General features: G+C 39.8%; 1 protein-coding gene across 2 annotated transcripts; it reads right to left on the bottom strand.

Moving 5' to 3' along the window:
• Positions 1–1,000: 1,000 nt before the first annotated feature.
• On the bottom strand, positions 1,001–24,581 carry CPSF3 (cleavage and polyadenylation specific factor 3). 2 transcript variants are annotated; one of them, XM_063125146.1, is made up of 18 exons: positions 24,431–24,581; positions 20,801–20,864; positions 19,308–19,405; positions 18,597–18,725; positions 18,220–18,397; positions 17,125–17,214; positions 16,343–16,493; positions 15,166–15,341; positions 14,355–14,513; positions 11,642–11,788; positions 9,933–10,085; positions 8,853–8,961; positions 7,654–7,752; positions 5,489–5,583; positions 4,539–4,626; positions 3,835–3,904; positions 3,330–3,426; positions 1,001–1,212 (listed from the first exon to the last, which is right to left on the bottom strand). In XM_063125146.1, exons 1-18 carry the CDS (start codon positions 24,499–24,501, stop codon positions 1,108–1,110), a joined length of 2,079 nt encoding a protein of 692 aa, XP_062981216.1. In that variant the 5' UTR covers positions 24,502–24,581; the 3' UTR covers positions 1,001–1,107. The 2 variants fall into 2 exon arrangements, with proteins under 2 accessions (XP_062981216.1, XP_062981217.1); XM_063125147.1 differs by lacking the exons at positions 19,308–19,405; positions 20,801–20,864; positions 24,431–24,581 and having other exon boundaries at positions 18,220–18,269; positions 18,597–18,648.
• Positions 24,582–24,719: the final 138 nt, after the last annotated feature.

Here is a 24,719-nt window from a genome sequence, read left to right as displayed (position 1 = left end):
AACATCAGCTGATACAGGTTGCTAAGCCCCTCACCCGACTCTTCCAGACTGTCCAAGGTAATCCTACCCCTTTCTGCCGCTTTGCTTCCCCCCCCTCCCCCACGAAGGGGGCAGTGCCACGGTTTGGAGCATGAGCGAGGCGTGGCCAGGTAGGAGGCTGCAAGCCCTGGCCCCATCTCATGCGAGCTGGGCGGCCGGCCCAAGGCTGACAGGAACCCCGGGGAGAGGGGGGAAACTGCTCCTGCTCCCCCCCAGGTCTGCCAGACAGCGCTGTATCGGCGGCCTCCAAGCAGCCCGCGCCCCTGCGATCTCTAATTAACTTTAAGATATGCTACAATGGAGTATGTTACGCCGGGTACAGCTACTTGGAAGAAAAAAGCCTCCATCGGCTCCTTCTCTGTTGTGTACTCAGCCCACAACTTGAAGAAACTGCATGGAGAGAATTGCCACTGCTTGCTTTTCTTTTAGTAGCTGTGCTTTTAACAGCAGCCTGCCACACAAAAATCAAAGAAATAAAGCCATTCCTTGCAAGGAGATATGTGTTAAGGAGAAAGGGGGGGAGGATTCATTTCTGCATGTCAATACATTGAGACTAGAGCTAGTGGGGGAAATGGACATTACTTCTTCATAGTCCACCATTGTTTTGCCAGTGGGTTTGGCAGGTGGGGGGGAGCCAAAAACACACACTCTATAACTATTTAATTATTACACTTTAATCCTGTTTTCCAGTAATCTAAACAGGTCTAGCATTTTATTGGAACTGTTTTTAGCTGTTTAAATTGTTTTAAGTTTTGTATGTAATTTTAATGCTGTATTTTTATATTGTATTTTATTAATACAATATAAAAATACAGTATTTTATTAAAGTGCTCCCAATATCATGGTTTAAGTTTACCTAAGTAATATATGTGATACCATGTTTCTGGCTACTAGGCCTTAAGGTATTAAAAAGACCACTTCTTATAACACACTTCTATGTTACACATACAGAAAGTAGCTATTACACTTTGTCTATTTTGGGGCAACATTTATTTATTAAAAAACAATTACTACAAACTGGTAATTCCCCCCTCCCCCGGTCCCCAATATATTCAATGATCAATCAGTTTATTGTACAGGGGTGAGGGCATCATAGAGTCGTTGTGCAGCCAGCTCCACCATTTCTCGAAGCATTTCATCATCATCTTCACAGCCTGGTTCATGGTCAACAGTCTAGAAGAGAGAACAGAACAGAGAGAATCTCTGGTTTTATTTGAACTCCACTAGCTTTAAAAAAAAAATCTGTAAAAGTTGTCTTCTTACCATACAGGTGTATGGAACTTACCATACCAGTTCCATGAGCCCAAGGGGACTTTAGCCTCATTTTATTCTAAATCAGCTGCCTGTCTTGTGACATGGCAAACTACTTTTGAAATTGAAGGGAGTTGCTTAGTCCTACTGAAATTAACAGCCTTAAGCAAGTCCAACTTCAGTTGCCATAATTCCTAGAACTATCATGATCAATTCATTCTTCACCTGAATTCAATTTAAGATTATGCAGGTACCTGCAATATTTATTTATTTTATTTATTTAATTACATTTATATACCGCGCCACAGCCGAAGCTCTCTGGGCGGTTTACAACATTTAAAAATAGTAAACATTAAAAGTATACAATTTAAAAACACACACACACACACACACACACACACACACAAAAACAGTATAAAAACAACAGTATCCATTTAAAAACAACAATTGTGGGGTCCATTAAAAAACAAACTTTTGAGACTTCTGGATCAAAATATAAGGGAGGATTATCGGCAAGGATCACCTCGCTCCTTTTCAGGAGCGCTCCGAGGGGAACTCTACTCAAGCAATTCTTCAGTGAGCAGAAAATAACCTGGATCTAAGTTATTGTATTTTTCAAGACAGATGGTCAGAATCATCCCTCCCCTGACTTCCACTGAAGTACCTAGTCTACTCAAACATCTGAAGATTGGAAGGAGATTTGAATACACTCCCCCCTTCCTTACATCTGTCCCCAAGTAGCAGAGGCTATGAGACAGCATCCTATGTGAAAGGACCCCGCATAGTGAGAGACTAACATCCTGTCTACATGCACTAAAAGGCTGAATTCATTCAACATACAGGAATCAAAAAAGCAGTTTATGTTTTGGTAGGGTGAGAGAAGACTATCTTAGTAGTAAATATCTACTCACTTTTGCCAATTTCCCACCTTACAATTCCTCTAAACTTTTCTTATTCTATTCTAGAAAATAGACCTGGATTTGCACAGATTGGAACAGCTCTTAGTTTGATATGGTGAAGCCTTTAAACAAAGTTACACAGCTGGCAGTTGGAGACATTGTGCCCACCCCATCTGCGCAAAGCCACATCCTTTAGCACCCCTATTGTCTCCTGAAGGACGGTCAGCCCACTCCATTCCCTGAGGGGTGGTCTGCCTCATAGCAGGGGAGGGGGGAGCCATATAATTCAGTCCCTTGGACTCCTCCTCATTGGTCTTTAAAAAAACAACCCAAAGGCGCACACCTATAGTCTCACCTTAGTATGCACACCAAGTTTTAGTTGTCTTTGCATATGGCACTGAGACCCAAACATCCTCTTATATTATAGATCATATTTCTATTAGACTGATACACAATACATCTCTGCACTTCCTATGAAACATCAGTCACTGTAATGACTATGACGTAATACTTCAAAGTATTTAATTTGTCCATACTTTTTACTAACTGTAACCTGCTTTAAGAACTTTGGTTGGAGAGTGGATTAAAAATTTAAGGAACAATTTTACATTATCTCCACCATTCTATTTTATTTCATACTAACTTTCAGCAAATCTCAATTTCAAAATTAGAACTGTTGGAAGTGGAAACCAGAGAAGTATCCAATACCCTGTTGTGCCTCCGCTTGTTCTGTTGTAGCCACGAGACCTGCTGCTAGCGCTTCCTAAAGCTGCCCAGGAAATGAGCAGAAATGCTTGTTTCCAGAATAGAACAGGTCAGGGGAGCTCCCTTTTGTGAGCTCCGCTGACTTGCCCCATTTCAAAAACTAGCATTTCAACTTGTTTCCAGTTGCTTAAGGAACTGCTAGCTTCTCATTACACTAGTGATGGGTCCTGCTAGTGTGCGGACAGTGTAAGATACTGCTCCAAATATTGAATTGGAAGACTTCTGGAAATAGTTACTATGATAATGGTTACCAAAATACATATTAAGTATTAGATTTTTTAAAAAAAAACATGAGATGGGTTAAACATTTCTGTATATACATCTCATAAGCTCTTCAAAACAAAGCATATCAGTAACAAACGTAGCTGTAAATACCCGTGTATCCAATGAAAGATTTGCTGTTTTTCCATCCACAGTGATGCTCAGTATATTATCTTTCTTTGCACTTACGCATTCTTCTCCAAATATGTCCCTATAAATGAAGGTCTTAATTGTTACAAATGTAGAATGGGAACAAACTAGTTAATATACCTAAAACATATTCTATTCAAGAAGTCTAAGTGCAATCTTATGGATTTCTACTCAAAAATAAATCCCACTGAGTTCAATGGGTCTTATTCCCAAGTTAGAGTATATAGGGTTGCAGCCAAAGCATGACGACTTTTTGTTTCAAACCGATTTCTACAGAATTTCCCCCCCAAACATTCTAAGAATGATCTTTATACTATTAAGAGTGCTATTTTTATTATTTATTTCATTTGTATACCACCCCATAGCCATCCCAGAAAACACAGGATCGTTAACGTTTCTTAAAGAAGTGTAACGGTACTACAATTACGTAACAGAGAACTTTTTTTAATAATGTGATGTCAGAACTTACTGAAGCATAATCTCCATCTTCTTATGATAGGCATCAATTTCTTCTTTTTTAGGAATTTTATGTATTACAGCTGAAAAATAGAATTAACATTCCAATGCAGTTACTCCTTGTGACAGTATAATTGATAACAGATTTTAAGTGCCAAGAAAAATGTTGGTGCACCACTAAGTTCCTAGAAATCTGAATTATCTCTTTTACAAAATTATGTAAATGAAATTAGTCTTTTATAATTCAGGTAATGCTGAGGGGGGAAACAGCTGGATTAGATATGAATTTCATGCTATAATTCTTGAATTCGTAAAAACACCTTAGGCTATAGAAAGGTATGGCAATCTTGTACAACTTTGCCATTTATTTTTCTGCAATGAAGATAAATTTCCTAAGAGTTTATATTCTGAACAATTCTAATATATAAATTTCTGATTAATAACAACATATTTTTTGATTGAAATTATTTCATTAGAATTTGCATGGACATGAAATTGACTTAATAGTAACGTTACACTAAACTTGCCCCAAATCCTCTTTCTCATTAAAGAAAACAGTTTATATCATTTCTGGTTACTTTAGTCCCACTGAAACGAATGGGAAGTTGTGCTGAGTGGATTGTGTTTCAGGACTCTGGGCTGTACTGTGCTCTGTCATATGAAATTAATCGACATCCTTTCATAACAGCACACTCGTACAAATAAAAAGATAAATACCTTTATGAATTTTGGGATTTGACTGAACTTCCAGTATCACTGTTGTTACAGTGTCTGCATACATGTCATTAGCAGGATTTGCCACCCACTGGGGAGGAAAAAGGCAAAAATAGTATTAAATTCATGCATCATTTAAAACCACAACTGTTCAAATTCTATTTGAATCCATTATTTCTTTGACGTTTATGAAGTTTTGCAGCTGGTTCCAAATTCTGCTGCTTGGAACCAGGCTATTTGAAGGTCAGTCCTGCCTGCTATATTACTCATCAGACAGTTTGGCTGGCTGGGACACACACCAGAGCCCTTTTTTGGTGGCACCAAGATTCTGAAAGTCCTTCACCTAGGGAAGTCCTGTAGATTCCCTCTGTTTTGGCCTTCAGAGGAGCAGTGAAGACATGCCCAATTCACAAGGCCTTTCGCTGGCTTTGTCCCAATTATTTGCTGCCACTGTGGATTGCCTATCGCTGCTCCAGTTTTTAGCACTGTTAAGTGTACTTTATAGATTTTTATTGTATATTATTTTAACTGTTGTAAGCCATCTTAGGGGCCTTGCAATCAAAAGTTTGGATATATTTTAAAGAAAGAAAGAAAATGTGCATTACAATGACAGTATATTTATTGTTGAGCCCAGTAAGAAAAGGATTGGGATGGGGGTGAAATTGCATCGGAGAGAAGAGAGCGCAAGACCTGTGGCCTGCACTTGAGCTCACAGTCAAAGATATCCCGGCATTATGCCTGCATTGGCCCATTGTGAAGGACTGTTTTGTATGTTACAAATATTACAAAGTGACTGATGACAACGAAAAAATTAATAGGAAAAAAAATGAAATGATCAGAAGGTCACTGCCATTAGCTTGATAAGCAGCAAAATAGAGATTCCTAATTTTAAATCTGTATCAAAGCCACTAGCAAGATATTAAAAATAACAGGAACCTTTATTCTGTCCTCACCTCAAGCACTACCATGTTTGGCTCTTGGACCACAGTAATGTTTTTAAAAACCTTCAAAGCTGGCTTATCCTGGACTTCTATTTCTTTTATGTCACCTTTAAAAAAATAAACATCATTAACACCAAAAATAAAGCAAATTCTGTTTAATAAACATATGCTCCACTAAAATATGTTATTGAAAGGGATAACTTCCTTCTATAGAACAGAAGCAACTTGGATATGCACACAATGTGTGAACCAGGCAATAGTAGGTGCACTCGGCATGATTTTTTGTTCACAAGGACAAATTATCTGTTCTTTATACCGACACATATTATTTGTTAGCCAAATGTACTGCTTTCCCCTTCTCCTACTATTGCATCTTCTAGCAATCTGTCTTGATGAATCAGCTGATGAAGACGCCTTTACAGGCTCCCTCCAAACTTGATTATTATTGGCCAATTTCAAATCTCCCATTTTTTAGTAAGGTCTTGGAGCGGCTGGTGGCTTCACAACTCCAAGTTCACTTGGGTGAACCTGATTATTGGAATCCTTTTCAATCTGAGTTCAGACCGGGCTTTTGGATGGAAACAGCCTTGGTCACCTCAGTTAATCTCCTATGTCAGGATCTAGACAGGGTGTGTGTCCCCCTGATGGTTCTGTGGGACCTCTCAGTGGCATTCAGTGCCATCCATTATGGCATTCTTCTTGGACGCTGGGATGATATGGACTCGGAGGCACTGTGCTGCAGTTGTTCCAGCCCTATTTGGTTAAGTGCTTCCAGAAGGTGGTGCCGGGGTGGGTGGGTATTGATTGTCTCTTTGACTGCTGGCCTATGGAATTACTTGGGACTCTTTTGTCCTCCATGCTGTTTATCATAACACTGCAGGGAGAGATCATACAGAGTTTTTGGGTGGGGCCTTATCACTATGCTGATACCAGGCAGTTCTACCCCTCCTTTTCAACTGATGCCAAGGAAGCTTTGGAAATCTTGGGTGCAGTGAGGAACTGGATATGGGCAAATAAACTGAGGCTTAATACAGGCAAAACAGAGGTTCTGTTGGTCAGTAGACAAGCCAACCCAAAACTCTGTGTGTGTATATTTTAAATAAATATTTTAATTGTAACGTACAGACCCACAAGTAGATTCAGCACACGTTTACAATCTACACATATAATTTACATGAATTCCTTCAGGGAAATCTCTTCTGTATAAGAATTTGGTATGAAGCAGTGCCAACTTACTCACTTTATCTGGAAAAGCCCAATTTAGAACAGTTAGTCAAAACACTGAAATAAGACAGATAGTAGTTACTATATTAACTACCATCAGTCTTGAAGGGCTTACAGTTAACAGATTCTTAAGAACCACACACACACACAGCAGGTTGCAACATCCCACGGGTATTTTTCTGCTTCACACCAATCCACCTGACTTAAAATATTATGGATAATTAAGACTTCTATGTACATTAACATCACACAAGAAGCTCCATGCTTCCTTTGCCTACTTCCCACCGCAATCAAGGATGAAGGAGACTGTCTCCACTGCAGCCTACTCCAAGCTTGCCAAAAAGAATATACAGTAAGCAGGCAAACTGGGGCAAGTCTACAATGATTTAACTTAGAAACATCATGACATATCTGATGCCAGCAAAGAAATGAATTAGAGTTGTTTCTTTTCTAAGCTCCTATACTTAGGAAACCCTTTCCATGCTGCCAAAGAACCCTTCTGCACTGACCATGGAATCCCTCTCTGTTGCACAGAATTCAAGGCTCTCAGTTTGTATTGGCCACTTGGGTTTATTTATCACAACACGCTAACTGAAAATAGTCCCAAAATGTGGCCAACCCTTTCTTCCAGCTGCACATAGCAGGTGTCTTCTGCAAATGCTTGTTTGCCATTATTGATCTTCTCATCCAGAAACATCTCATGAGCTTCCAAAATACTCCAGGGTCTGAGAGCCATCAACATTTGTGTAGAAGTGGCATATTTTCTTCCGTACCCATTATCCTATTGTATATTCACCACATCTCCTCCTTGAATGGCTTTGCTAAGGATTTCAAAACCATGTTGCATATTACAACACTGGAGCTAGGAAAAAACTTGAATATATATATATATATATATATATATATATATATATATATGGTGGTATCTCAAGCATCTCTCTTCCATTACTTACCTGTTAGTTTTTGCAGGTGGTAATAAAGGAGACTGAAAGAGCCTGTGTACGGAACAGCTTGCGTCTGTGTCACAGTGCTCATGGCGAGATCAGTGTAATCTGTGGAAAGTGGGGGGAAAGAGACAATGTTTGTTATATGTAGCCTGGACCGTAATTGCTCCTCCATTCACGTGAGGCTGGTGGTGCAATACCGGCCAGCCCCCTCGTCTGCAGCCCCCCATATCATTCACAAGGGTTTCCCAGCCCACAGGAGCAGATTTGGGAGGGCACGCAGGGCTGCAGGGGCAAGGCAGAGACACAAAAGCCCCATTCTGTGAATGTGAACTGTTCACAGAGAGAGGGGATCTAAGCCAAAAAACAAGGATAAACAAATAAATCACAAAGCGCAGCTTTTCCCAGACCCTTGCACTCTTTTTCAAGTAAGTGTTTTAGTCTAAATTTATGTTTATAGAAAACGCAATTCAATTTGGGATTTTCCTCCGTTTTAAAAAAACAGGTATTTACATTTATTATTTAAGCAAAGTTATTGCAATGGAAGAAGTGGAAGAGGCCGCCTAGTCCAGCCTCATGCCAAGCCTCTCCTCCTCCTGCCAGAGAGAGGGGGGCACCACCTAGTGGACAGAGATGAGAGGACAGTAGTGACTAGACAGCAATAAGGAGGGATAAAGGACAACACACATACCACAATTTATGTAATACTTAGGAAAATCCGTACAAATTGCAGATCATCAGTTTAGGGAACAATCCTATCCATGTTTAGGTGGAAAAAAGGTCCTATAATTTCCAGAATTCCCCAGCTAGCCTTGTGCCTTTAATATATCACCTTTGCAGTCAACTAGGTCTGCTTAGGAAAAGGAACCCCTCTGTATACGAGGTGCCACTACTAATACTGCTACTATGCAACCCCATGTACTTTCCTTTTCCCAAGTGGAATTGCACCTTCTCTACACTCTATATAGAAAAATAGAGAACTGCTTATCAACAGTGCCACAGGAAGGTCTACCCTGACAAAACAGTATGGCTCTGTATCATCTCAGAACATTTTAGCTTGTTAGTTTGATATACCTAATCATTCCCATCTATCATGAAGCATTCGCACTATGATTTGAATATGAACACTGAATAAGGAACAGTGATTTGGCTTAGAAAACAGAACACTTAGATGCTCTGTTGCATATGCTTTGGTCACTTTTACTTACTGGAGAGATCACATGGAGAAAGTATGTGATAGTTAAAATTTCTTTTAACTAGGATTCCTGAAACACGCTGTCCTTGTTCTGGTTTCTTATCTGCTAGGGAGCCCATAACCTGAGAAAAGGCGAGAAATCAAGACTGATGAGAGAAGGCATACAGAAAGGTAAACAGAAAAGAAATTAAACTGTGGGAAGAAAAACAGACACCAATTAAACAAATGAAGAGGGCGTCTCTGCTCTAAATTTGTGTGCTAAGCCATTTGCTAACAGGTGAATGTACACATCAAGTACAAAAACAAAAACGTACTTGTAAATTACACAGCATCCTTTGAGTACTCCTCTATCTTTTTCTCCAAGTGATAAATAACTGCCCAGCTAGTGGTATTTATTACAAGACAGAAATACCTATTTCATATTCCCTAGGACATCATGCCTTAATTTGGCCTGAGCTTGGCCCATGGCTGGGTTGTTGAACAAAACTAGATTCAAATATGGAGAAAGCCAAGGTACATGCATGGTCTCAGCATCAAGGCTACCCTGGGAGTACAACTGGGTTCACAGGACATAAGACCTGTCTTCTCCCAGTGGAAAACTGTTGTCTTTACAACGGATATTCCATTGACAACCCCAGGCGATTGTCTTTACCTTATGATAAAGCTATTTTCTTGTCCCTCTTCAGAATCAGTACTAGTTCCAACATTCTCTCTGAATAGCGGCTCTCAGAGTGTTCACAGACTAAAGAAGTGTGTGTGTGCTGTGAAGTTAACATTTTTGGAGGGGTAAAGTTTCTAACTACTGTTGCCATGCACTATCTAACAGAAAACTCTGGAATATTTTGAGCCTTGTATTTGTAGAACAAGAGCAAACATGGTCTGTAAGCAGAAAACAAAGTAGTACCTTAACTGTCCTATGCCTTCCACCACAGATGGCATGCAATGCCTTCATGCCACAGAAGAAATATACATATCTATTTGTTTACTTATTTAGGTACCAGCCAATAATGAAGGTTTTATGGGCACTTTGTCTTACAATGACAACTTTGAAAATGAGGCAAATATATTTTAGTGAAGAAAATGTTAGCTTTACCTTGGCAAGCTTTTCTCCTCTGAAGTTTAGTGTCACGGCTTCAGTATTCCTAGGATTGTGGACCTCTATGTGAACTTCATCATTATCCTCATATTCACGTATCAGTGCAGCTTTCAGCCTGGCCATTTCATTCTGCTCACCATGCACCAGTATCTACATGAAAAAGTCATGCTAGGTATGGGAAATGCTCTCAAAATAGAGGGCCTCTTTATTCAATGCATTGCCAGGAAAGTGGTAGCTGGGCTAAGAGGACGGAAGAGCTGCACAGAGTATGTTCTGAACCACTTTACATATGATTTTGACTATATTAAATTACATCTTCCTCCTTGTCATCTGAGGCTAGTCTTCCTCTCTTCAGCCACCCATTTCATTTTTCAGGTTTTAAACATTCTTGGTTCTATTTCTCAGCTGGGATCCAGAGATCCCAATGTGAGAACGGAAAGCACTTATGTGCACACAAAGCCGTGGGGGTGTCACAGATTCCCTGTATACCCAGCCCCTTCAGTCCCCAAACCAGCATCCCTGTGAGTAGCCCTTATTTTATTTTCGGTAAATATGGCAGTGCACTCCTGTAAAACAAAGGTATAATCAAGTACTTCATTTTTTATTTCAGGGTGCTTGCACTCTACCTTGGGGAGTGACATAAAACCCCCTAATTTTGGGAACACCTAAGTCAGCCCCCTTTTGACAAAATAGCTCTGAGTACTCTACAGCTTTGGTAGGTCCAAAAAAACTTTGTTATTTAAACAAGCAAAGAAAATAAGATAAAATCCCTTTGCCTCTTTCTAAGGCACTAACAAATGTATTTTTGTATATTTTTAGTGACTGGACCACTGACAAAGACAAAAGTTGAAACGCGGATGGCCAGAGTCAAATGAGCGCTATTTTTAGTTTATTACTTTATCTGTAAATGTGTAAGAGTGCTCTTTGGAAGTATTAACAATTTAACTTCATTTGTATTAAATTTTAATTTATAATCATATCCTTAACTTCTTTTCTTTTTACACATTCCCCTTCAGAGTCTCCAAACCCAAGGAGCACCTTTTCAATGGATGCAGTGAGCTGCAAGAAACAGTTACATGCACAGCCCATTGGACTTCAGCCCTCATGGTTAAATAATTCCTTTGCATGACCCTCCCTCACATCTCCTCCTCTTCCCTTTTCCGCCACTCAATTTTCCTCCTCCTTCTCATTTCTTCCTTCACTTTGTGAGAGCTTGCATGGAATTAATTTCCAAATCGTTTTATTAATATGAAATCACACCAGTTTTCGTCCAGAAACAGCTTTTAAAATAGGGGTGGCCCTTCAGATGTTTTGGCCTTTTACGCCCATCGGCTCTTGCAATAGATCATTTGGCTACGGCTGATGGGAGTTGTATGCCAAATTACGTGGAGGGCCAGAAATTGTCCACCCCTGTTTAATACAATACTGTTAGGAAGCATCAGAACAATAGTGAATATAGCCCACTTTGAGATCATTCTGTACATAATATACAATTTCAGCAGGGATTTAAAAGGATGCCAACATTTTATAAACTTGGCAGCAAAAGTGTAAGCACAAATTATCACAGAGAAACAATAATGCATCTTGATTTGAAGCAATAATGTTTGTTCAATTCAAAGCCAGCTGAAATGGAACTTCTTGAACTTATCTTGGAATCTGACAAATAATTATTTTACTCCTTGAAAATAACTAACATAGATACTGACCACATGGGGAGGTTTCAGGGCCCGAATAAACTCGCTGGTTTGTTGGTAATCTGTGTGAGCAGAGAAAGAAATGTAATCCACAGACATCTTCAGCGGGAGCTTTTGTCCCGACATAGTTGTAATTTCTTCAGGTTCGGACATGATATGCTGCAACAACAACACAAAATGCATCCATTCCAATAAAATGTTATGTTATTTTATTCAGAATAAAAATGATACACTTCCTTCAGCATAAATCTTGAATGAGCATCCTAGAAGTTTGGCACAACAATCCTTTGCGTCCTGATTTTACTCTTCAAACTTAATTATTATTTCGTTATATTTTAACCTACCCAATAACCAATGTTCTCTGGGCAGTTTTCAAATAGTTAAAAGAAGAAAATGCCATACAAACAGTTAAAATATAAACTACAAATATTTAAAAGAATAAAATACAACATAAAACAACAAACAGCACAGGAATAGATCAAACAGCCATAAAAATTTAAGAAGTTTATCATTAACAGGAGGAGCCCATCAAAATGGCCAAAGTCTAACAATTGTTACAAAGGAGGATAAAAAGGCCCATCCCCCACAATATTTCTAACTAGTTGTAACTTAATAGAAAGTGAAGATATCGTTAATAGCTGCTTTGAGAACTACTTGGTAGAAAGGCAGGTTGTTTATTTTAAAAATAGGTAAGCTGCTAACTTTTGATTTAATGTGCCCGTTTCACATTCTCCCTCCTGTTTGTAATACAATGGGCCTGTTCAGACAACACACTAAGCCATGGTCAGGCCGCTAACCATTTTGCAGGAAATGATTAGTGAACGTGTTTAAATTGTGGTTATGTTACCACCACGGTTAGGAATAGTTCACATGACATGCTAAGCTATGGATCACACCACTTGCTCATGGTTCACACAACTTGCTAAGCCATACTGGGCCTATTCAGATGGCACTTCAGGCTCTGTGGTTAGCGAAACTGTGGCTCTCTGGGGTTAGCACTAAACATAAGCTGTGCTGTCACACACAACACTTTAAGCCATGGTTAGAGCCACTAACTCTGCTGCAGAAGTTGTGGTTGGCGAGTGAGCAGGGTTCGCACAAGACACATTAAACTTCGCTGTTTAACCAAAAGCCTTTAACCAGCAGGTTTTATGGTATCTTCTGAATAGGCCCAATGTTTAGCTCAAAATGCTTAACCACCATGGTTTGGCATGTTGTCTGAACAGGGTCAGCATCTATTCTCTTGAACAATGTGCTATTGGAATGAAATTTGGTACATGCTTTCAAGACATAATTCTATGATTCAAGGACAATTACCAGTTCAACCAAGATGCAAATCACATCGTAGTACATAATCTTCCTTGAAGATCGAGATATCAGAGCAGAAGTTAAATTAAAACCAATTCTATGCTTCAAAAATTCAATCACCAGTTTGACCTTCTCATCAATTTTCAGCACATTTATTGAAGACAATATCCCTTGAACAGTCTAATATATATCAATCACAATCATGCTACTTTGTACTCTTAGGCTGTAATCCTATGAACACTTATGTGAATAAGCCACAATGAATGCAATGGTACTTACTTCTGAGTCAAGTTTCATAGGATTGCACTGTTAGTATTCAAAGTGTGTCACATACATTATCTTGTTATAATTCTTACAACAATTCTGTAATGTAGGCCATGTTGTTGTTATTATTATTATTATTATTATTATTATTATTATTATTATTATTTATTTATATAGCACCATCAATGTACATGGTGCTGTACAGATTACACAGTAAATAGCAAGACCCTGCCGCATAGGCTTACAATCTAATAAAGTTGTAGTAAACAATAAGGAGGGAAAGAGAATGCAAACAGGCACAGGGTAGGGTAAACAGGCACCGGGTAGGGTGAAGCTAACAGTATAGAGTCAGAACAAACTCAATATTTAAAAGCTATAGGGAAAAGAAAAGTTTTTAGCTGAGTTTTAAAAGCTGTGATTGAGTTTGTAGTTCTCAAGTGTTCTGGAAGAGCGTTCCAGGCGTAAGGGGCAGCAGAAGAAAAAGGACAAAGCCGAGTAAGGGAAGTGGAGGTCCTTGGGCAGGCGAGAAGCATGGCATCAGAGGAGCGGAGAGCACGAGCGGGGCAATCGTGTGAGATGAGAGAGGAGAGATAGGCAGGAGCCATGGGTGGAAATGGCAAGGAAGCAGATTTCAGCTAAAAATTAGGAGAAGCTTCCTAACAATAAGAACTGTCTGACAATGGAATAGAGTGCCTCTGGAGGTGGTGGGCTTTCCTTTGCTGGAGGTATTTAAGCAGCAGTTGGACACCTATCAGGGAAGTTGTAGTTGCAAAATTCCTCCATTGAGCAGAGGTTGGACTAGATGATCTCCAAGGTCCCTTCCAATAGTAAAGTTTATAATTTAAGCAGATGGTTGACTGAGGCTAGGAGAGAGAGTGGCTCATCTAAGGAGCTCATGGCTGAGGTGAGAGTTAAGTTGAGACTTCCTGATTCATAGCTCAGCCTTCTCATACTAACTCTCTATTGTGATTATTTTAAGTAGTCTTCAAACAGTGCTATCAACTTGGTAGTGTGCAGTCACAGAGACATCCAAAATGCAGCCAGATTACGTCCAGTAAAATCACAAAATACTGATTGAATGGCAAAATAATTTAGCATCTTAAGCAGCCTGCAACGCATTTTAAAGTATCATTATAGAAAAAGGAAACTTCACCTTTGCAAGTGTCCCTTCCACACAGTAACCTGCTATGATGACTCCATTTCTTTTATCAGTACACCAGCTCTCAAACAATTCTCTGGATAAACCACTCTGCATCATGCCGGGGGAAGCCATGACAACACTGGGGCCTATGTCATCAAAATGATCCATACTCTATACGTAGAGACAAAAACATCTGCAGCTATTATTTTAATTTATGAAAGTTGAAGAATGGTTAAGCCTGTTCTTACAGCCCAGAGAACTTGTGGCTATCTTTGTTTTATAGAAGACTGGGATCAGTGAGCTCCAAATATTTCTGGAGGGCTCTAGCAACAAGATTGGATGGCACAGATGAGAATCACAGAATAATGCTTATAATTAGAATGTTTGCAGCTAGTCCCATGGAGCTTCTGATATCTGAATTCAGGAGGGGCTCTGTGGGTCTGTATTCCGGAAGCAGAGCTCACTCAAAGTGGATGTTACAGCTACTGTAAGTGACTGTGCAGGCACCCCTCCCAACAATCCCCTTTCAGCAGAAACAAGCACAGGAGTGCTTATTAACAGATGGATTAGGGCATATGTCTATAGTAAAAGTTTTTTTGTCACTAGTTTCTACCTCTGAACTAAATACATAATGAAGAACATATATTCATAGAATTGATATCTTTTATCCTACTCAGTCCTGCAGTACAGCAATACAATTTTCATTAGAAATATCAGCTGGATTCTTCTGAAAGATTTAAATGCCCGATTGTAAACAATAACTAGTTACTTATAACCATTTCAGACATTCCTGTATTAGTAATGTGTCCTTATTCACACTGACCTTCAGATTACTAATGTGTTTAAACACAAATGGGTTATTGATGTTGATTTGCTTGCGGATTTTATCATTCATGGCATTAACGTAGGTCTGATACACTGCCATACATTTCTTTGCAAGAGAGGAAGCATAGTATATAGGTATCTCATGTAGCTCAGGGTGATTTTGCCAGTATTCATCTAAATAAATATTTTTTAAAAAAACCAAAATCAATATGTATAACACTCTTGAGTTCTGAAAAGCACACATCCTACAATATAGGAAATTGTACTTTAACCCTAAACCAACTTCCTTAAAAGATGATAATTGGGACTTACTTTTGTGGAAAATCTCAAGCAGTGTTTATTTATTTCTAAAACATTAATATCAAACAGAATCTCAAAATATCCTTCTTTATTACAAAGCTAAAAATGAAATGTTAAAAGCCAAGACAATTGATAAATTGTCATGATTTTCTCAAAAATAAATGGACAGTAACAGTGCCACCCTACACATGTCAACTCAGAAATAAGTCCCATGGGTTTAATGGCACTTACTCTCAGGTAAGTGGGTACAAGATCGCAGCCTTAAGGTTTTCAGTGATAGAAATCTTTACATTAACACAACTCCTTGCATTGAGTTTAACATGTAACAAAAGAAAACACCTCCAAATGAACAATTAATTTTAGAGTAAAGTGTTTAAGGATGCAATCCCATGCATGTTTAGACAAAAAAAAAGTGCTACAACTCCCAGCATTCCCCAACTGGACATGCTGGGAGTTGTAGGTTTTTTTTCTGTCTAAACATGCATAGGATTGCAACTTAAAGTAATGAACTACAGCAAAGGAGATAGGTTGGAGAGCTGCCTTATTGATTCTCTTCTGTAGACATGTGGATATCATGACTTTCACAACTATAAATAAATAAACTAAAATTAGGCAGAGCTGCTGCTTATGGCAGAAATGGCAAAACTCCTCAAAAGTCTGAAAAAGGGCATGTCAGCTAAACCCACCATAATCTCCTCCACTGGACAAATATGAAATAAAAATGTATACACTTTTATACAAAATGACATGCCCCCGTCCCCTTTTACAGGTTGATGTCCCCCGCCCCCCCGTCCCCTCAATACAGAAACTCAGGCAGAACAGTTTAACGTTTACTAGTGTTTTGACAAGTTAGAAAGTAACATGGAGGCACATACCTAAAATCAAAAGCAATTCTTGAGCTCTTCCCAAAGCAAACACAGGAATTAGTCCTCTACCTCCTCTGTTTACAATATCATGTACAGTGTTGCAGAATCTGGCCTCTCGCTCTTCCCGTTTCTCATGGATGTGTGTACCATAGGTGGATTCCTAAGGAAAGAATGTGCACAATTAAAACAGTAATATACGCACACCTTTGAACTTCTGCTCTTCCGATTCTTCTATAGAAAAAACACTGAGCAGCATAACAGGGGGTGTTACACTGAAACAGAGGTTAACAGCAAATGTCAAATAGTGGAATTATGCCACATCAGTGTTAAGTGAACCACATTTTTTTTTATTTGTGACATTTCTATCCCTCTAAATAAAACGCCTCAGTGATTCACAATGAACATTAAAACATTTAAAATACAGTATTAAAAACACAACATTAAAAACACTTCTAATTATGTCAAAAGTAACACAAGGAACAGTGAAATAGAATGGCATGACTAATTTTATTACAGCTCAGGGTGAACAAGTGTGTTTTCAGGAGGCATTTAAAAGATGTCACACTTTCTGCCTCCTGAACTGCATGAGGGAGGGTTTTCCAAAGGGTGGGTGGCACATCTTGGGCTAGATGGACCAAGGGATGGTATAAGGCAACTTCGTATGTTTCTCTATAAATCTAAACAACAACAAATTCCAAAGTATATAAAATAGAGAAGCCTTAAGTTACAAAAAGAATTCACACTTCCCTACACTATATTCATTTAAAATTATTCAAAGAGAAGAAACTTACAATGATAAGAATATCAGGTTTAATATTGGGAATTTCAGCTGCCATTAAGTGCCTGTCTTCTTGTCTTGAAAAATCACCTGTATATAAAAGCTTTGTAAAAGAAACAAACAATTTACACTATAATTAGACAGATAAACTAATATACACCAGAACAATTGATTATCAGTGTTCTATTGATCCATCCTTGGATCTTGACAGACCAGCAAAAAACCACTTGAGGTGGGGCTTGTATCTCAAAAGATGACAGCACATCATAATTTTAAACACACCACTCCAGGTAGTGTGTTTAAAGGTAGAAACCCCTAAGCTTCCCCTGGCAATGACAACAGCTTATACCATAGGCTTTTAAATCTCAATGTAGCTGGTGCAATAGAATCACAACAGTGAATAAATTCCCCTGCCGTACACACGCTGTTTTCACAACACAATAATTCATCATGGATTATTGAAGCCATAGTGAGGGTGCGGCGTGTGTGACGCCATTTTAAATATGCAACCCCCACTCAGGGGTTATTGTGTCATGCAAACCCAGAAAACAACCCTTGCATAACCTATGGTCTGCTTTAACCCTCGCATAACCCACACCTGCCAGGTTTGCATGATACGACAGCCCCCCAAGTGGGTCAACCCCCCAAGTGGGGGTTGCATATGCAACTGGGCATCTGCAGATGCCGTGGCTTGCTGTAAGTTAAATAAGCCACCACAAGTTGTGGTATATCGCCCAAATCTGGTCAATTGGGCTGGTTGTTGGATATGATAGGCCATTGTGAGTTTTTTAACTGTGGGTTATATAATCCAGGGGGAATTTGCAGCTCCTGCTTGGGGATTGTGTTATCCGAACCCAGCGAGTGAGGTTATGCCCAGTTATGCAAAGGTTAAACAACCCTTGCATAAACCATGCCTGATAGGTTCACACAACACCACAACCCCTAAGTGGGAGATGGATATGCAAATTGGCACCTGTAAGCGCTATGGCTCATTGTGGCTTATTTAAACCCAGTCAATTTCTCTGAAACCTGAAGTGGTAAACTAATACAAAGAGATGTACAGTGATAACAAGCCTGTATGTATTTCTCTAATGTGCTAAGGAAATACCTTCACTCCAGCTATTTCAATCATAAACATGGCTGCTCCCAAAACATGGCCTGCATGGTAACACCAGAACTTGATTCCTGCCACTTCTTTTACTTCATGGAAGTTGATGGTTTCAATTTTGTCCATGCTTTCTTCCAGATCTGTTTCCGTGTATAGCATGTCATCCGCCGAGATATTGCTATATAAGAGAATAAAGAAAATATCCCATTCAGCAGTATTTTAGATCACTTGAAAGAATGTGCAGGACTGAAAGACACTCAACATAAGATGCACTTAAAAAATAAAATGTGAGAGGTAAAAAGATTGCATTCACATTGTTCAAATTATTGTATTATTTCACAATAGTTTTCTCCCACAGTTTAAGAAGATTAACTCACCTAACTTTAACATAATCTGATAGAAGCCATCTATAAATTGCTTTTGTAGCATGGGTCATAAAGGTTCTTCCTTTAAAACTTGTCTTTTGCAGAAACCATGGTAATGCCCCACAATGATCCAAATGGAAACTGAAACAGAGATGAAGATCTGATGTTAGAATCAAATAACTGAAACTATGACTTGTAGCCTTGATAAAAGGTTAAACAAAATGCTAACACTAATCACATCAGCAGCATCAGAGCTGACAAATCTGTCACACATCCTTAGTGTTTTCACATACACACATTAAAAATATGCTCAGGCCAGATTGTACAAGCACTCTATACAAGTCCTGCAAATAAGCCCACAAAAGTTAGCAGCCTGCAAAAACGTTATAGTAGCTTAAGCTATAGGGCAACTCATAATCTGAATAATAAAATCAAATCATAATCATCATTGCCTGTTTTTACAAGTTGGGAACTGGCAATGTAAGGCTGGAGAGCTTTGATCATGTTGCAACAGCCTGCTGCATTTCTATGCTTGAAGTGAAAAAGGGGACTTCCCTTCCCAAGCAACCCATTTTATTTTAATCCTGGGCGCAGATGAGGGATGAAGTGCTTCTTTTGTCCTCCTCCAGCCCACCTGCATGCAATGCCTTGTTACCTATAGCTGCCAGGCTAGTGCTTAAATTCAAGGCTGCTCTACAATGATTCACACCTCACTTCACTTACTGACTAATCAAGAGGAGATCAATCTCAGCTGGGTCTATCAGATCAATGTAAGGAAGTGCATCCATTCCTTCTAGGCCAGGGTGGATTCCACAATCAAGCTGAAAAAATGCATAAAAAGCCAATCAATCAGCTTACCATTATTATCTTTTATATCAGCACCTGTCTTATAGTGTGTGCGTGTATATCTATAGTTAAAATAAATTTATAATTGCTCTCATTGCCGAACTAGTAACATTCATAATGCATGTTTCAGCATTTATTACACTCTTGGGGGCAACTCAAATGTTATACCTGAGATGTTGGGAAAAAACCTTAGCATTGTTGGTAGTACTCCACACGAGAACCATAACTTTGGAAATCTAATTGTTTAGGTATGATTGCACACAAACTTTGAAGGTAACTACAGCCAAACATGTACAGCACTGGAGTGGAAATTCTCCATGTGGGGTGATGTAACATTTAGATCATTCTCTAAGCTGGTCACTGGAACCTTCAAAATAGTTTTAAGCTGGACTTCCATAAAAATGGTGACATCATTTATTAGAATGTTTACACCCTGCATTTCCATCAGATACCCTCAGGGCAGCTTATAATACATTTTTAAAATGTTAATATAAAATATCCACAACAGAAAATTTAAAACAGTCCAAAGAAAATCTACAGCCAATATGACTAGTCCAATCAAACAGATTTTTATTTTAAAAAGACGTGTTTTAGCTGCTCAGGGAAAGGCGAGCCATTCAAACCACGCAGGGAGAGCTTTCCACAGTCAGTGTACTGCAGTCAAAAAAGGCCCATCTCATATTCAAATTTCAGTTGGTGTGGGAGAACAATTAATGGGGCTCCAATTGTTGACAAGAGCACCAGAGCAGGCTCATTATGTAAGGGGGGGGGGAGACCTTAAGAGGCTTGCATTGGTGGAATGCTTTGAGAAGCTCTTGTCACAGGTATGTGGGTCTGACAAAATGTTAAGTAGCTCGCCAACTTCTGCAAATGCAAAAAAACTCTGGGGAAGGACTGAGAAGATATTCTGAAGTGTTAAAAGATGTGTGATGGAGATTTATAATTCCAGTAGAATTTATTTTGTGAGTACAAAATCTCGGACAGAGGATCCACTAAAATCAGGATACAACCAAATAAGCAGATTTACACAATGCAAAATTCTCCTTTAGGATAAATCAGCATGTTTTACTACAATCTCACAATCCTATCTAACTTATTATGCTCCCTAGAAATACCTGGACAGCCATCTGTCAGGTATGCTTTAAGGTAGATTCCTGCAATGAGCAGGGGTTTGGACTCGATGGCCCCTTCCAACTCTACTATCCTATGATTCTATGAAAACTTTATTCTAACAAGCAAAGCTTTTATAAAGAGGAAATGATTATTAATACTGCACACAGGTGAGAAGCTGGGAATAAAAACACAACCTATTTATACAAACTGCAAACTGGAATCAAGGATGTTTATAAATAACATAGCACAATGATTACCATGATTTTCCTTCCTTTAAATTCCAGGATGATGCATGATCTTCCTACTTCCTGGCCAGCACCTCTATGAAGAGAGAGTTGGGACAAGTTACAGAAACTATCACCAATCCCTGAATGTAAAAACAATTAGCTGTAACTGACTGAGCAACATGAGGACTTTTGATGCAATGCTATAATTTAGCATTATGTGTTCAAGCCTGGGCAAGCATTGGGCTAGTGTACTTCCTCATTATCTGGTGTGGCTATGAGATTTGTCCTCTATTAACTGCGTTTAGTGTTACACCTAAACCCTAAGCTGTGCTTAATCTTAACTATAGTTTATAGTTTCATAAACCAGAATGTGAAATTAACTTTGTTTCAGTAAACCGCAGTTAAGAGTGTTTGTCCAGGTTTGGACATAACACTAAACTACACTTAATGAAAATGGAAGCGAAGGCTTTCGATCTCTACCTCATGGCCACGCAAGAGGAGAAAGGAGTGGGCCAGCCCAAGGTTCACCCCTGTAACACTAATTTTCATAATATCAAACATAGTTGCAAATATGACTACAAACTCCAGCTAGTCCATTAAGAATGTTTGCTAGCTTGCCTGCCTGACAACATAAACCAATCCTAGTGATTTTGTCCTAAAAGCCAGATAAACAACTCTTTCAGTTTACTAGTTTCTCTGCCTGCTTGTCTGGGAGACATTTTACTTGCCCTAGGCAACTAGGCCAATGGCTATTTACAAGCCAGATATAAAATAGACATTTAAAATAAACATGTATGTCCTGAAATAGTAGAACTAAATAAAGTAATAGAGATTAAACCAATCCGGGATTAAACTGAATCAGGCTCATTCAGACATACATTAAGTTAATACAGATGATTGAAAAGTCATATGTCTAGTAATAAGAATTGTAGGTCATGTTTAGGGTTCTTTGCTGGAAAAGTGACAGGAAAACGATTTAGGGATGATGACGGATTATTCCCTATGAGATGCTATAATTAAGGCCTTGTCTAGGCCAGCCTTTTGCAACCTGGTGCCCTCCAGATGTTTTGAACTTCAACTCACATCATTCCCAACCAACATGGTCAATGGACAGGAATACTGGGAGTTGTACTCCAAACCTCTGGAGACCACCAGGTTAAGGAAGACTGGTCTAGACTAAGATGATATTGAATCCTGCCTTTAAGTCAAAGATGGTCCATCCATTTAGGTTAGCCAGCTAGAGTGAAAGTTACTATGTGATTTATAGAGGCCTAACAATGATTGTAAATTACACACACTGCTGGTGGATATATAAGCAAGTGCCAGAAAATTAAGAGAAATTGGTGTCTAACAGTTTAGATCTCGAGTGGATTCCATAAAATAATTTGCACATCAATTCTCAAATAATGCCTTAAAAATGGTCTTAAGGTTTCAGCCTGTTTCAAATTGAGTAATAACAGCATTCTAGCAAGCTATCAATAAAACTACACTAGCCCTACTTCCTAACATCTTAGGCAAGAAAAGTCTACTGAGAAATTATCCACTCAGTGCAGCGGTTCACCAGTAGTCAGCTTTTGTCCATCAGCAACTGATGAGAATCACAGCTATTGGACGGGGGGCTTGTAGGGCAAGTAGGACAACTCTCAAGCCCAAACATAATAGGAAAACATGTGGGCAGGATCTAGCCGACTGTCCCTTTTGTTCCATATCACCACATTTCTGACTAGAAGCTTTGGAAACAACAACAGGCTGGATCCAGGATCTTCCACTGATGAAATGGCTCCGATCAGGGAAGGTGCTTCTGCATGGTTTTCAAGGATCTCCCCTTCACCCAGCACCTGAGTTCACCCCATTCAGCAGGGCCTCTCGACCCACTGTGTAGCATTTTTACAGGTGGGGGGGGACTACTGTGGGGAGGAGGGAGCGGGGAAGTCAACTTCTACCAATTGCACGCTCCTAAATTTGGATCCAAGTCCAAATATTTTGGGGCAGGAATGGGGAACATGTGACCCGCCAGATATTGTTGGACTGCAACTCCCTTTCATCCCTCACCATTGGCTATGCGGGCTAGGGAGTTGTAGTCCAACAACGTCTAGAGGGCCACATATTCCCCATCCTTGCTTGAGGATGTCTAACAGCCTGAAATGAGTGTCACTCCTGTCTCCTTCCATTAGACCATGAATAAAAGAAAATGCAATGCCTATTATCAGCGTTGCTTCATGGTGTCACGGAGCCTATGCATTCAGAAATATCCCACTGATTTCAACAGAGTTTACTCTCAAGAAAGAGAACACAAATTGTAGCTGAATTCAAAAGGGAGCCCCTCTGATTCCATGAGTCTCACTCTCTAGTGAAACAGCTAAGAGTTTTGCACCACTATAAAGGTGCCACAAGAGTCTTCATTGTGTTTTGTTGCAACAGATTAACAACTTTGTACATCTGGAATTTGTCACTCTCTGGTCAGCGTGCATAGTATTGCAGCTGTCCCTTATGCTAGCATACTCAAAAGTGAGTCCTATGTTCAGTGAGGATTACTCCCAGGTAAGCGTGCTAAGAATTATACAATTACTTGGAAACAAGGACCACCAACGCCAAGAAGATTTAGTGGTATGTACTCCCCATCTCCCACTACTAGGTTTAGTTCCTTTGGTTGAGAGAGACCACTGGAAGCTTGCTGCATCTTTATAATATTAGTTTTATTTGAAAATATACAAATAGACCATAAGCAGAGGCAAATAATAGGCAATTCCAAGTAGGCAACAGATTTGTTCCCCCACATTAGATGCCCAGAGAAGCCCTGCACCTTCAAACAACACCCATTTCTCTCATATACCTACTTTGTAACACCTGACCACCTCCTCCAAGCCCTGATGGGTATTCTCTTCCCAAACTACAGAAAGATTCCCACTATTCAAGAGACCATCTCCTAAACAATATTTCCCTTTGGAAACATCAACCAACCAACCACCCTGGACTATTAATAGGCAACCTGCCTAACAATATGTTCAGGATTCTCACCATCACAAAGCTCACACACAAACCTGCATGTACAAATGTGTGTCTGTATACATACCCTATTTCTTCCATTCGAAGGCACACTTTCCCCCCCATTTAAACATCTCTAAAAATGGGGTGTGTCTTAGAATCACGGGTGTGTCTTAGGTGTTTTTTTTCCGTTGGTGTTACTGAAATTAGTGTGCGTCTTACAATCAATGGTGTCTTACAATCAAAGAAATATGGTATCTCATATATATATATATATATATATACACACACACACACACACACATACATATATAAACATACACACACACATATACACACACACACACACTTCCCCCAACGTGATGCTGTGCAGATATGTTTGGGACTACAACTCCCATAGTTTCCAGCCAGCCTGACCCATGATCAGGAATACTGGGAGTTGCAGCCCAACACATGCTGGCTGGGAATGATGGGAGCTGGAGTCCTACACATCTGGAGGACACCACTTTGGGGAAGGCTGATATATCAGACATCGAAGAGAGGTTTAAAACGAGCGCGCATCAGCAGACATCAGACGACTCCGACAGGGGCGGGAGCGCGCGGAGAGCAAGGGCCGTTGGCTGGCGAAGGGCCGCGGCGCGCGGGGAAGTCAGCTGGGGCGTCGCAGCCACTCACAGGGGCCGAATCAGCAGCTGGTCGCTCTCCTCAGCCGGGACAAACGTCTCGGTTCTTCTCCTCGCCGACATCCCTGCGGGTCGGGGAAGGGCGCCTTCACCGGCACCTGTACTTCGTTTACACTTTCCCCTGCTTCCCCGCCCGACCCGGAAAGAACGTATTTTGCCGTCACTTCCGCCTCAGACCCGGCTCACTAGACGCGGCTTAGAGCATAGATGTCAACAATTCCTAGAGCGGAACAAAGAGGGGCGACAAGGAACGGAAGTTCAACACTAGGACGGCTGGTACC

This window comes from Elgaria multicarinata, chromosome 4 (genome assembly GCF_023053635.1).
Source record: "Elgaria multicarinata webbii isolate HBS135686 ecotype San Diego chromosome 4, rElgMul1.1.pri, whole genome shotgun sequence".
Taxonomy (NCBI): Eukaryota; Metazoa; Chordata; class Lepidosauria; order Squamata; family Anguidae; genus Elgaria; species Elgaria multicarinata.
This window is presented reverse-complemented; position numbering and strand designations above follow the sequence as displayed.